The 13,254-nt window shown below is 49.0% G+C and overlaps 1 protein-coding gene across 12 annotated transcripts in view; it reads right to left on the reverse strand.

Annotated features, from left to right (window-relative positions):
* Positions 1–13,249, reverse strand: part of FAM193B (family with sequence similarity 193 member B) — a 30,878-nt gene extending 17,629 nt beyond the window's left edge. For 2 of the 12 annotated variants that reach the window (XR_004900527.1, XM_036014553.1), the window contains exon 1: positions 12,948–13,249. Coding sequence is in view for 6 of the 12 variants with exons in the window: in XM_036014553.1 (XP_035870446.1) it covers positions 12,948–13,157 (210 nt within the window). In the remaining 6 variants the exon portion in view is untranslated. Of the gene's footprint in view, positions 1–3,959; positions 4,057–7,125; positions 7,187–7,755; positions 12,852–12,947 lie in introns of those variants that run through there. The other 10 variants (XM_036014554.1, XM_036014552.1, XM_036014550.1 and 7 more) reach the window with 8 other exon arrangements.
* Positions 13,250–13,254: the final 5 nt, after the last annotated feature.

The following is a 13,254-nucleotide window of genomic DNA, read 5'->3' on the forward strand; positions in this document are numbered from 1 at the left end:
CGCCCAGCCCTGTGCATGCCCACAGCATACTCCCAATACACAGTAACTCTTACTTGGACATTTTTTCCTTTTAGGAGAAACTTGACATATATATGTTTATAGGTTTTCTTTCACACTGAGGGGTACTAACTAGGAGACTTACGGGTTTTAGTGACCCTAATTAATGGCTTTCCTTTATCCTACAGCTTTGTCATCCACCCTCACTCTGGCAGTGGCTTGGTCCTGTCCCTTCCATCGGCCTACAGGATGTTAGCAAAAGTGCTGTGGGCACAAGCTTGAAAGCGAACGCACTTCTACCTGCTTCCTTGCACGCTGGGCTTGCTCGCTCTTGCACCTCTGCCATGTCACAAGCGTGACCAGGCTAGCTGTTGGAGGGATGTGAGAAACGTGTGAAGAAATCTGAGTCTTTCTGGCAAATTGGCTGGCAGATCAGACACATGAGTAAGCACAGCTGAGACCTGCCAAGCTGGCCCCGATCCACAGAAACCCCCAGTCAACACGGAGACTCATGAGCAGTAATAAGTGGTGTTGTTTTAAGCCACTAATTTTTGGGGGGGAGGGGGCGTTGTTACATGCAATAGTTAACTGATATACCTTCCAAACTTACCCATCACTAGGTAACAGGTGTTTGCAGAGGGCTAAGCAGAAGAATAGTAAGGGTATCACACTCATCTACCAATAAAATTAATGCCATCACCTTTTTTGAGTAAAATCCTCTTTTCACAGCAAGTTCGCATCAGCATATTCTTGAATCTGTCACATTACAATTACACTGACCTTGGTCCCTGATTTTTTTTGGGGGGGAGGGGGGGGTTGCAGGGACCAAACAGTAGTACTAGGAACATACAGAAACACTTGGGGAAGTATGTGGACCTTGGAAAAGTGCACCAGGAAAGACAGAAAGCTCACATGTGGAACGCACATGAGATACTAGGAGTCTACATGCGCTCTGCCAAGGGAACATTGCAGTGAGCAAGGCCGCTGCTCAGCGGCAACAGCAAAGGAGTATAGCCTCCAGCCCTGGCTGGCGTGGCTCAGTTGCTTGTGGGGTCGTCCCATAAACTGAAAGGTTGTGGGTTCCTTTCCCGGTCAGGGCACGTACCTTGGTTGTGAGTTTGGTCCCCCACTGGGGCATAAGACAGGCAACTGATCGATGTTTCTCTCCCTCCCTTCCCCTCTCTCTAAAATCAATAAGCGTGTCCTCAGGTAAAGATTTTAAAAACAAACAAACAAACAAACAAACAAAACAAAAACCTTCCCAGATTCCATGGGAAGGGTGGAAGGTGGATGGGGAAGAATGGTCAGAGAAGCTACGGCAAAGGAGGCCTTTTCGCAAAGTGTGCCCAGGAAACTTTCCACAGCTATAAGGTGTCCTGGTGACAGTGGGGCAGGGCAGGGTAGGGAGGCGAGGCAACACCCATGGCCCTTTCCCTGTAATGCTGATGACCAGTCTTAAAGCAAACACCGGACGTGTAACTTTACTGCAAGAGAATTTCATTTCATTTAGGTGATAGATTCTAAAGTTACTACATAAGACAAAAATCTTCTATGAGTACAATTATTCTTTACATTCTTTATATGGCCTGTGAAGTACAGCATATGTGTTTTAGGTGTGACCAAGAATTCAAGTGTATAATATACAGTCTCTGGCAATATGTGATTTTCTTTTCTGTTTTCCTGTAAAAGCAAACACAGAATTCTTGTGAGTTAGGTGTGTGCCTGATGCGACTGCATTCAGTGCCAGAGCACACATGGGAACACGAGGGTGCAGTATAAACCACGCTGGCCTTGGCATTAGCCCTGGACCCTGATCCCTGACCAGCGGCATGATGCAGGGCAAGTCACACTTATTGTCACCTCATCTGTAAAATGGGGTCAAGTCCCAACCTGGATGGTTGGTTGTGAAGTCCAGTGCCAGGGCCGTAATATATATTGCTCAACACATGGAACTAATTATGTAACAATTGTATGTATGTATGTATGTATGTATGTATGAATGACGTGTATGGGGGTGGAAAAAGAGAGGAAGAGAGCCATTGATGTGACAGAGAAACATTGATTGGTTGCCTCTCGTATGCTTCCCAACTGGGGACCTGGGCTTGCAACCCAGGCATGTTCCCTGAATGGGAATCGAGCCGGCGACCTTTCACTTTGCTGGACGACACCCAACCCACTGAGCCACGCTGGTCAGGGTAACATATGGTACTAATTATGAACCGGATGGGAGTGATAGAAAACAGTATTTAAAATCAGGACTGTATTTAAATGCAGGTCATTTAACAGCATTTAAAATACAGGTCATTGTATCTTACAAGAATGTAAGAATCTCTCACATGCAATGACTTGAAGGTGACTTGTTAGACATCTTAATCTTTGCCCTTAACTCCACGAAGTTATTTTTTAAGTTCCCCAAACTCTCTCTGTACTTGCCTACCTCAGGCCTTTCTTTGCTAAAGGGGACCCTCTGCTTAAAATCCCCTTCCTCCCCACACTCACCAATAAGGAGCTGGGAAGGGCTTAAAAGCCCGGCCGAAACCCAACCTCATCCAAGCTTTCCTCGAGAGCTCCCTTATTACCCCTCCGCTCCCACACCCTGCAGCACTCTGTGCCTTCCACCAAGCTCATCCATCTGCACCTTCCATCCCTCCTACCAGGCTGGGCTCCTGGAAGGCAAGCCCCAGGTCTGACTCTTGTCTGGCTCCCTCACACTGCAGCACAAGACCTAGGCTCAGCTGGTCACATATGGTTAAATAGGGCCTGTTAAGTGTTCCCATGGCAACATTGCTGGCAGGCAGCTTGGTGAGACACCACTTGAAACTGTTGCTTCCCACAGAGGAAGGCCATCTCCCTACCCAGGACATTCACCCAAATGGTTCTGATCTCAACTGCGGAAGAATGGAAGACTACATTCCTTGCAGATTACAATGAGATGCCTCTGTTCGTGGAAATAAAGTGACTCTCCCTAGAGCCACACTGGTACACACAATACATGAGATTAGCCATCAACAGGAGTGAATTTATGGGAGGGGCTGTCTTTCCAAGTCAAAGGAAGAAACACAGGGCTGGGAAGCTAATTCACTCCTGGCCAAGGCAGAGATAATACCACCTACAATGCATTGCACAAGGCTTCTTCCCAGAGGGTTAAGTGACATCAGAGACGAAAAGCTTAGCTCAAAGGATCCATGCAGTAGACATCCATTCTATTATCTAGGCCCCTGGGCTATTCTATTCTTAACAAGTCTACTCCAGAAACTAGCTTATCCACTGAACTGAGTTTGGTACACTTGAGTTCCTTCTAGGCCCAAACAGTTCTGGTGACCCCCAAAGCTGTCTTAACCCTCCTTAATCTGTCTTAAGCCTTGGTGCCTGCATTTGGGTACAATGCCTGGTGGGGATTGGGGACTTTTCTCCCCAACATTTTCATCACTATTTGCCAGAAGGTGGTAAGGATCCTAAGTCGTAGAGATGCTATATTCAGTCGGTACTACCACTGTTACTTCACATTTTTGCTTTGGCAGAGAAAGGTTCTTGGTTCAGAGTTAATTCCCTCTGACTGCAATCTCCAGCCACTTTCCAAATTCCTGGTCGTCATGGGCCCTTATGCTCTAGAGTCAACCCGGGCTTTCACTAGCTGTTGTCTAGGTGTGTTTTTAGCACCTGGCACAGTATTTCCACACAAAACATGATCAGTAAAAATTTACGAAATGAATAAAACATCCAACCATTTTTTTTTTTAAATCACTGATCCTTAAACCCAGCAGTTCTGGGCAACAACTAATTAATTATTCCTTCTCACCTCAGTTTAAGTTCCAGAGCCTCCACCAGACACAGGTGGGAGAGAGGGAAGGAAAGGCTCCAGGGGTTCCCCTGAGCTGGGGTCTGCTCACACAAGCTCCAAGGTAATTCTGCTCTGCTCTCTGAGCAAAAGCAGAATCTCTGGAGAGTGTCGGGTTACTCACACAGGACATGTTACAGCACGCATGTCCCCAGGCAGTAAAGGGACCAGGGGAGCCCTAGACTGTGGCCACTCCCAGAACAGGGTAGGGGAAGGGGAAGCCATTAAAACCAGTGTCTGTGATCCCTCACCTGACCAGGCCCTGAGACTTTTCATCTAGGCATTCTAGTTTTTCCTGGGAAAAAGAGAGGGAGGGAGGGAGGGAGGGAGGGAGGGAGAGAGAGAGAGAGAGAGAGAGAGAGAGAGGGAGAGAGAGATATGAAAGAATAACTGATAAACTGGTTATTTGGAGTTGGGTACTGGTAGACGTTAAAAAGAAGAAAAAAAAGGTTGTCACTTCAAGGAAAACAATGTATTTGTGGATAAAATTCACCCTTTCATGCAAAACTCAGAATTTTGGAACACTTGTATCCATCGCTATGAGTGTGACAATTTCCCAATGCTTAAAGACTTTTCTGACATAACTGGTGCTCATATGAACAAATGTCTACCTTTTAATATTATAAAAACAAAGTGGGAAAACATTTGGAAGATCTGCATAGCTCAGTGAACCTATTTTCCAAAAGATCAAAGCATGTTAGAGAACTGCACATTGGTTAAAACTCTAGCAATTTTAATGTGAATGAATATTTGGTCACAGATTTCATACTGCAAAGAATATCAACAATCATCTGGAAAGGCTATTAAAATACTACCCCCATTTCCAACTAGGTATCTATGTGAGACTGGAGTTTTTTTATATACTTCAACCAAAACAACATATTGCAACAGTTTGCACACAGAGGCATATAAGAATCCAGCTTTTTTGTATCAAGCCAGACATTCAAAAATTTGCACGATGTGTTCTAGAACTGTGCATCTGAAACCTGTATAATTTAGTCAACCAGCATCTTCCCAAAAAATTCAATAAAAAGAAAAAAATTAGTGAAAATGAAAATAAGACTGCAAGAAACGAATGAGAAAGTCTCCTCACTTATTTTCAAAAATGTAGTTATTTTTCATTAAAAATTATTTATGTTAACGTGATAGTTTTAATTTTGTTATTCTCAAGTGAATTAGTAACTAAATATTTTTAAACATTCTCAGCTTTAATACTTAGTTTGGTAGGTATCAATAGACATAACCAGCAAAAGCTCTTTCGGGCCCTCAGTAATTACTAGGCGTGTGAAAGGCCCCAGACCGAGCACTCTGAAAACTGCTGATGTGAAGCGTTTAGCGGTGCCTGCCACCCACCAGGTGCACAAAACGCAGTAGCAGTACACAGGGGCATGGTTCACCGCACACCTGGACAGCTCTTTGGAGACATGAACACATTTCCACCTCAGCCTTTCTGTCCACAATTTAGGAATTAATGGGGAATAACCCTGGTCACAGACTAGGCAGTTGTCAAGAACTACTCTGAAGCTGGGTCTGATTTCCAGTCCTAACCCTCCTTTCATTTCTTCTCACGGATCTCTTAAACTTCCAAGAGCTCATGCATGTTTGTAGAGGATTCCCCCAAGACACATGCTGTATCTAACCAGTAGCTCTGCAACAGCTTCCAAATTCTATTCTGAAATGACCCATTAGAGCACTTTACTCTGAAGGCACCAACTCCAACAGCCTTCTTGTCACCAAGGCAGGCAGACAGAGGACATCAGCAGTGGCTAACGTTCCCTTTCAGAAGCAGAGAAAATGATGAACTCCTAACCTGGAAAAACTCATTAGCTCAGTCATCGTTTAGTCTTCCACTTGCCCATTCGTTCTAAGAGCCCTATACCTGGAGCCAACCGCTGTACTAAGCACTAGAAAACATGAAACCACACAGAGTTCTTGCCTTAAGGACCAGACAGCTCCATGTATTGTGTTGTCAATGCTCCCAAACCGCCAGGATGCCTCACATCTGTTTTGCAAAATCAGGCAGGAACATAAAGTAATACACAATGGAAATTAATACACAAAATTCACAAACGAAACCACCAGCCAACCAGGACATTCTTACTTGATGCAAACTTACTCTTTGCCTTCTTGAGCACCTGTCCGGTTTGATGGCCTTCCTTGAGCTCTTCTTTCCTACCCTGGTCTCGAGTTCGTCTCCAGGCTCCTTTCCAGTTGGGCTCACTCCCAGGGCTCTCTCTGACCCCTGGCATTTATGACTTGGCCCCAGCTGGCCTCTCCATGCTCCACTTCTGAGAACCTTAGGCTCTGTTCACACTCAGCACCTCATCACTACTCTTTGGCAAATTTCTGCTCATTCCCTAAATCCTGGTAAAGGTCAATGAAGCTTTTGAGGAACCAAACTAAGCAGAACTAATCCTGCTAGTACTGCATCTATTACTTTGTGCCATGACATGTTCTCCATCTGTCCCTAGACCCTGGTTGAATGGGGGCTCTCTGGTGGCAGGGAGTGCACCCTGGTCATTTAAGTGTGCCCAGGGACCTAGGCTTGTCTTGGACCTGGCACAGAGCAGGCCTTCATTGAATAAATGAACAAATGCTTAAAGCCCATCTGGCTCACATCTCAGCTGTCCACACAAATAGAATCTACAACACAGCTGCAGTGGCCCTGATTGGGCAGGCTGTGCTGAAGGCACAGCTGTGACACTCCAGGCCACTGCCGAGAGCACTTCAGTGCCACGAGACTCAGACCATCTTAATGTGGGCAGTCAGAGCTGCAGTGAATTCTTAGGGAGCGGATGTAATCGTACCTCAGTGCCCTAGAGCTCACCCAAACTCCCACCCAGGCTATTAGCTCAGAGTCCCCCATGAGGCAGGACAGCTGTTTCATACCACAAAGCCAGTTTGTGGAGAGTCAGCTCTTACAGTACCAGCTGAGTCAGGGAGAGGGCAGTGGTCTCTCTGACCCCAGGGGCCTTCCACCCCGCCAAGGGCAGCTCACCTGTCCAACCTGCCTCCTGGGTGCAGTCAGTCACAGGAGAGCCAGAGCGGCTGCTCACTGACCTGGAACTGTATTACCTACTACTCTAAACCCAGCACAAATTTCTCATGGGTGGAAAAGTATGACTTAGGACAGATGGTTGGTAAGTTCAAATCCCAGTTCTGTCATTTTCAGTATGATATTGGGTTATCACTCAATTTCTTCAAGCCTCAATTTCCTTATTTATGAAATTAGAATAAAAGCATATATCACAGAGTTGTGAGGACACAAGGAAATAAATTATGCAAAGTACCTGGCCTGGGCCTGGCACTCAGTAGGTGCTCAATACCCGTTAGTTTCTTTCCTCTTCTGTCCTGGAAGAAACGACAGGGAGACTTACTAAGTGAGACTTGCCCAACCCAGAGTTATTACTTGAAGCATAGGACAGAGGACTAGACAAGCGACCTTCAAGGCTACCTTGAACCCCCCAGTCTAGGCTGTTTAGCTACAATTTCCTACTAAGAACGTTCAGTGTCTCAGACCTGTTTTTCTGCCTTAGTTCCCCTCTATCCATTCATCTCGGAATGGAGGGGAACCACAGAGAGCGCTGGGATCTGAGATCTGTGAGCAGCAAGGGCCTGTGGGACGACACTGTGGGCACAGAACCGCCGGGGACACACGCAGGGCCCTTCTCAGGACACAAGCAGTCTTCTGCTCAGCATACCTGCCTCGAAGAATCATCACCCGCGCCTTCCCCCGAATGCCCAAAGCATTCACTCATGCCTTCCCTCTGCCTCTTGCTTTTTAGGGCCAGTCTAGGTGTCACATCCTCCTAAGACCACAGGCAGGATGAACTGTGCTTTGCTCTGGAATGTCCTAACACTTTTTTTTACACGTATCTTGAACAGAGTTTATTGCAGGTATCCCAGTCGTTGAAATCTACCTTCTCCACAACACAGGGAGCTTTTCATGGGCAAGGCTGCATCCCGTGGCTCAGTGCGTTCCAGTCGTTCAGCAGAGGTGGCAGTGGGAAGTAGGCACAGGCAAATGTTCCGACACATAAAGGAAGATTAGCAGCTACAGAGCATCATTAATAAGGCTATTACTGAAGAACTGGGAAAAGTTTGTGTTTTGTTTCTTTAAAACTAAGGCCGTTTCTATTCTGTTCATGGGAAAGCTCCCCCCATTCTGTGAAGATGTCTTAGGCCTCCTTGAAGATCCCCACGGCAACCTCACTGCAGCAGTGTCCACACCCAGCCACAGAGTCACCTGGACAGTTTAACAGCAACAGATTCCAATTCTGTCAGCTCGGGACAGGGTCCAGGAAAGCACAGGGGACCTGACGATTAGCTGGGCTGGGCTGGGCTGAGTGGGGCAAACAAGCAATCACAGCTGCCTTCCCCACTGGGAACTACTGGCCCCTCCTATGGCATCAGAGAATTTACTGAAGCACAGCACACCCATTTTCCTACCTAAAACCTTTCACTGACTCGTCGCTGCCCACAGGATAAAGCCCCAACTTCTTGCTTCGGGTTTTCAAGAACCCTGCTATCCTCTCCAGCTCTCTAACCTCCTCGCTATTCTCCCAGGAGTTGGATGCTTCTTGCCTCTGGGTCTCTATGCTGCTTCCATGGTTTAAACACTTCTACCTTGTCTTCTGGAATAACTTCTACTCAACCTCAAAGCCACTCTGAAAAGCCTTCTTAGACTCTCGGTCTGTGCATCCTCAGCACCCAAGCATCTGTAATCATCACAGCTACCACTTGTGCTCTGTGCTTGACATGCAGCACTGGCTGGACCCTAACGTGAGCCTCACATCACTGCCATTTTATACACAAGGAAACACACCAAGAGGCCAGAACACTTCCAAAGACTGGTACTAGGATCCAGGATTTGAACTTCAACTCAGAGGAAGCAGTGCTCCTCTAGCCTTACTGCAATTACTGTACACATGTTCTCTGGGCCACGAGCCCCTGGGGGTGGGGACCACGCCCGATTCCCTTCTGCACCCTCAGCTTGCACAGCACTTGGCACGGACCAGGTGTCCACTGATGTCTGCGGAATAAATGAACACCCAGGTCAGGCACGAGGAGGACTGGGCACGGTGTGCTCACTGGGCCTCCGTGAACACCAGCCTGGCCCAGCAGTGGGGGCAGCTAAGAACAAAGTGGTAGAAACCTAACTTCTTTTACTATAATTTAGTTTAACAGCCATTTTTGGAGCACATAAGGACCATGCAAAATAAATACTCCAGAAATGAATTAAAGCATAATCCTTGTTCCCACAAGTTCTAGGTTCAGTAAGCAAAGGTGTTAGGGTAGTAAAAATCCATCTAATATCAGATACTGAGCTTATGGCTCTGGGATGTTTCAAAGAAATTAAAATTTTAAAAATCTTGGCAGGTAAGTCTTTATCTTCAAAGGCCTTCTGGCCTTTCTACATAGTGAATCTCTACTGGCTTACAAAGAGGAACCAGAGGCAGTGGGGATAGCCCCTCAGCATCATTCATTTCACTTTCGAAGAAAGTGCCTGGGCCGGAGGGCTGTGATTTTAAGGGGGAGGCCCTTGGCTATCTGTGAGTCCCAAATAAAGACCCTGGCACAGAAAGGTCTTAATACACTCATAATGCTTGCCGAGTGTATTAAACACAACGGGAAGGTTGTAATAAAGACCCTGACTGATCATCTGCTCTCATCCCCTGAGGGAGCAGGCTGAACTCCGAGTAGTGGGGGAACCGTTTCTCCAGAGCCCCTTTAAGTGAGGCTGGGCACAGTCCCAGGGAATGCTACAGGGAGATCAGAGATGGGGAGCACAGCATGAGCCCAGCCCCCACCAACCGCTGGCGTACGGTCCAGCAAGTCTCCTGGGGGTTTACTGAACTTGCACACCTGGGTTACGCGAGAAACCTAAAGACAGTGAGCAAAGCGCAGGTGAGAACACTGACTTCAGATGGCCACCTGGCACTGCTCCGGCCGACCCTGCCTTTGCCTCCTGTTCCTGTGTGAGCCTTGATGTACCAGGTGCTCCACACTCTCTTGTGAAGTTGCTGATGAAGCGCAGAGAAGGGTGGAATGAGTCCAGTCACAGATCTGGAAGGAGCCTGACTGAACACTATTTCTTACACCTACTTCAATTGATGTGTACATTTTTCCTTTGCTAATAGGATAGTAACTTTGTCTTCTTGTGAAGTAAAGGAGGATTTGGGTTCTTAGTGAATAGATCAATATAGTTTAGTGAAACAATTGGAAGTAGACTTTTGAGAACACAATTAAGCTCAAGGTCCTGCATTTAAATATGTACATGTTATGCAAATGAACGAAGGGGATTGGATGAAACCAAAGTGAGTGCCCTATGAACCTTAACTTAGAGGAAGCGAAGCTCTTTTGGCCCAATTGCAATTACTACACACGTGTCTTCTAGACCCTGAGCCCCTTGTGGATAGGCACCCTGTCCAGCTCAATGCTGTATCCCCAGCTAGCCCAGGGCCTGGTACAAATCATGCATCCTTCACATGTTAGAGGGGGCAGACACCACAGATTACGGCCTTGTGGAAATGTGGGTCCAGTAGCAGATTTTTAGAGTTTTAAGAGATGGCACAAATCCAGTTTTGTGGGAAATGTTTCCGTTTTTAAAATATTGGTTCAAATCAAAACAAAACTAGAAACAAAACGATGTGTGACTCGGAACATTAGAACCTGTCTGTGGACTGGAAATGGTCCGGTTTCCCATCTCAGGACTCAGCTTGGCATTAGGCACTGAGTTTTGCTTTACTCGCCCACTCTGTGTACACACTACGGGCTTGCAAACAGCAGCGAGAGCAGGAGGACCTTGCCTGTGGGCAGGGTGATGACTGACCCTTTCGGCAGGCGCTTTTCACCAGGGCACAAAAACCTGCTTTTGGTGTCCAGCTGTCAGTGCGTCCTTTGCGGGGGGTGGGTGGCACACTGAGACCTACAGTGGGAGTTATTTGGGCAAATGTTTTAGCTGTTCTGAGATTCTGTTTCTTCATCTGAAAAATGGGGTAATAGCATTTGTGTCCTTCAGCTCATTAATGTCTGCTAATCTCCCAGCATGGGACATAAATGGTGACTGACGTGCTCCCTGCACACTCAGAGTTTATGCAGTAAAAGCAGAACATAATTACACCAATAGTTAACACATCATATCTGTGCTAAATGCTGGGAATACAGGGGTGATGTGAAGATTAGACATAAAGTATGTAAAGGGCCTGGCATGAATAAATGAATGAAATGGCCGGTCAAGCAGTAGAGTAGGTAAGAACACGGTAGGAATGTACCACGTTAGTGAAGGTTACAGCTCTCAGGAAAGATGCATCCTAAATAAAAACAATGATTCAGCCGCCATCCTAACTTGCTGGCCTTGACGACTTAGGCTGACCAAGTGGCAGGGGTCTCTGAAGTACTGCACGGTGTAAATGAGGAGGGGAGAAGACAACAGCTCCCTGGCTCTCCCTGCCCCCATTCCCCTTCTGGATAACAGCACACCTAGGCCCCCCACCTCCCACCCCCAGAAGGGAAAGGAAATGCTACAAGGGGAAGCAGCTTCAGGGTCAGAAGTGAAACCAGATGAGGGTGGGGTCCAACCTGGGCAGTCTCATCCTTTGGAACCAGTCTTAGCCCAAGGTAGGAGATGGAGGTGAAGGTGGAGCTATTAACGCTCAGTAAGGAGTGACATTAATGAATGAATAATTAAAAATCTTATTGTGATCTGAGACACAAAAGAGACCAGCATCAAAACTGGGTTACAACAAACACGTGTTCTTCACAGATTCATTCTCTCTCTCATTCACCTAGTTCCTTCTAGTCTGTGCCAGCAAGGCCCTGGGCTAGGTGTGGAGGACCAGGTGGATGACACAGAATGTGCCCCTGAAGGAGGTCACAGTCCAGTGTGGGAACAGCTCATCAGCACAATGTTTCATCACAGCATGGGGAATGACACCAGAGGGGAGCACAGGGGGCTGTGGGCACAGAAGGAACACCTTCCACAACTGGGTAGGTGAGGGGAGGCTTTCTGGGAATGGCACCCCGAATGGCATCCCCACTCACATGCACAATTCCAGAGATTCTACTAGAAGGCTGTCAAGAGCCATGCCTTCTGGCTGCACCAGCCTCCCAGAGTCCCCTGCTGCCCGATGCAGTGTCTGCAGAGCCAAACGCATCTTCTGCCACGCCTCAGCTTCATCCGGAACCGCATCCGACCTTCCAACACTCCTGCAGGAGCCTGCCTTCCCTGGCAGGCTCAGCCAAAAGACCAACTCAAAACTCTTTTGTCAAAGCAAGCTTCGGGTGAGCCACCCATCCCCAGGTGCCACAACCCTCCCAGAGCAACTGTGGCTCACGCCACCCGGGTCTCTCAGTGCACACTGGTAGGGTACCTTCCAACATCTCTGCTCAAAAGAAAGTGACCTTCTCCCAGGCGGCAAGCTGGAAGCATTGGCGAGTCCTCTTACTGCTCTCTCTCAGTATGCACCGAACCCAGAGATGGGAGGGTCAGGGCAGGCGGCTTGTGGGTCAGGGGTATGGAGGGCAGAAAGGGTGGGCTCTGCTGGGCTTCCACCTCAGTGCAGGGGCCTCACTGCACAGTCTTATGGACAGCCTGGCTGTCTGCTCCACCAGCTCCGCTGGGCAGGGACAGGAGGGAGGCCCCAGGAGACATAGCTGGGGGCACAGCTGTTGAGGGGGCAGTGGCTGCAGGCAGCGACGGGAAGGGGTGGAGCCGCTCCCAGGGGCAGAGGCTGCGGCTTTCCAGGCCCCGGTGCCCCGAGCTGGCCCGTGGGTGGGTGGGGAATCAAGTGGGCCCGGGCAACCGAAGGGCAGGGGGCTGAGCGGTGGCGGCAGGATCACAGCCCGGTCCCAGGGTGGCTGCACCAGCAGAACCTTTAGCTTTTGCTCCAGCCGGGAGGCGTCGGGAGGGACAGGCAGTCTGGTCTCAGGAGAACCCGGCGGGCCGCGCCTGGGCTTCGGAGAGAGGGGCCCAGCCTCCACTCCTGCCTCGGCGGAGAAAGCCTCAGCCCTGGCCCTAAGGGGTAAGATGGTCCATCCCCAAACCCATCCCGGCTCCGCTCCGGCGAGGTGAAAGCGCCGCAACAGCTGAACTCGCCTAGCTCGCTCCTACCTGCAGGCCAGGCGCCAGCTTGGGTTCGTCCTCCTCCCTGATGCCGTCGCAGTCGGGCTCCTCCGGCGCCTCGGGGGGCCCTGCACCCTCTCCCGCTTCCAAGCTTGGCAGCGGCGAGGGCTCCGGCGCCTGGGGCTTCTGTGGCCCCGCGGCCCGAGCCCGCTCGCGCCGGCCCAGGCCACCGCTTGGCCTGCTCCGCCTCCGAGTCATGCTGCCGCTCGCGCCTCTCCTTTGCTCCGCTAGCGCCGCCGCCGCCGCTGCCGCCGCCGCCGCCGCTCCCCTCTCAGGACAACAGCCAATATGGCGG

The sequence above is a fragment of the Phyllostomus discolor genome, chromosome 13 (genome assembly GCF_004126475.2).
Source record: "Phyllostomus discolor isolate MPI-MPIP mPhyDis1 chromosome 13, mPhyDis1.pri.v3, whole genome shotgun sequence".
Lineage (NCBI taxonomy): Eukaryota > Metazoa > Chordata > Mammalia > Chiroptera > Phyllostomidae > Phyllostomus > Phyllostomus discolor.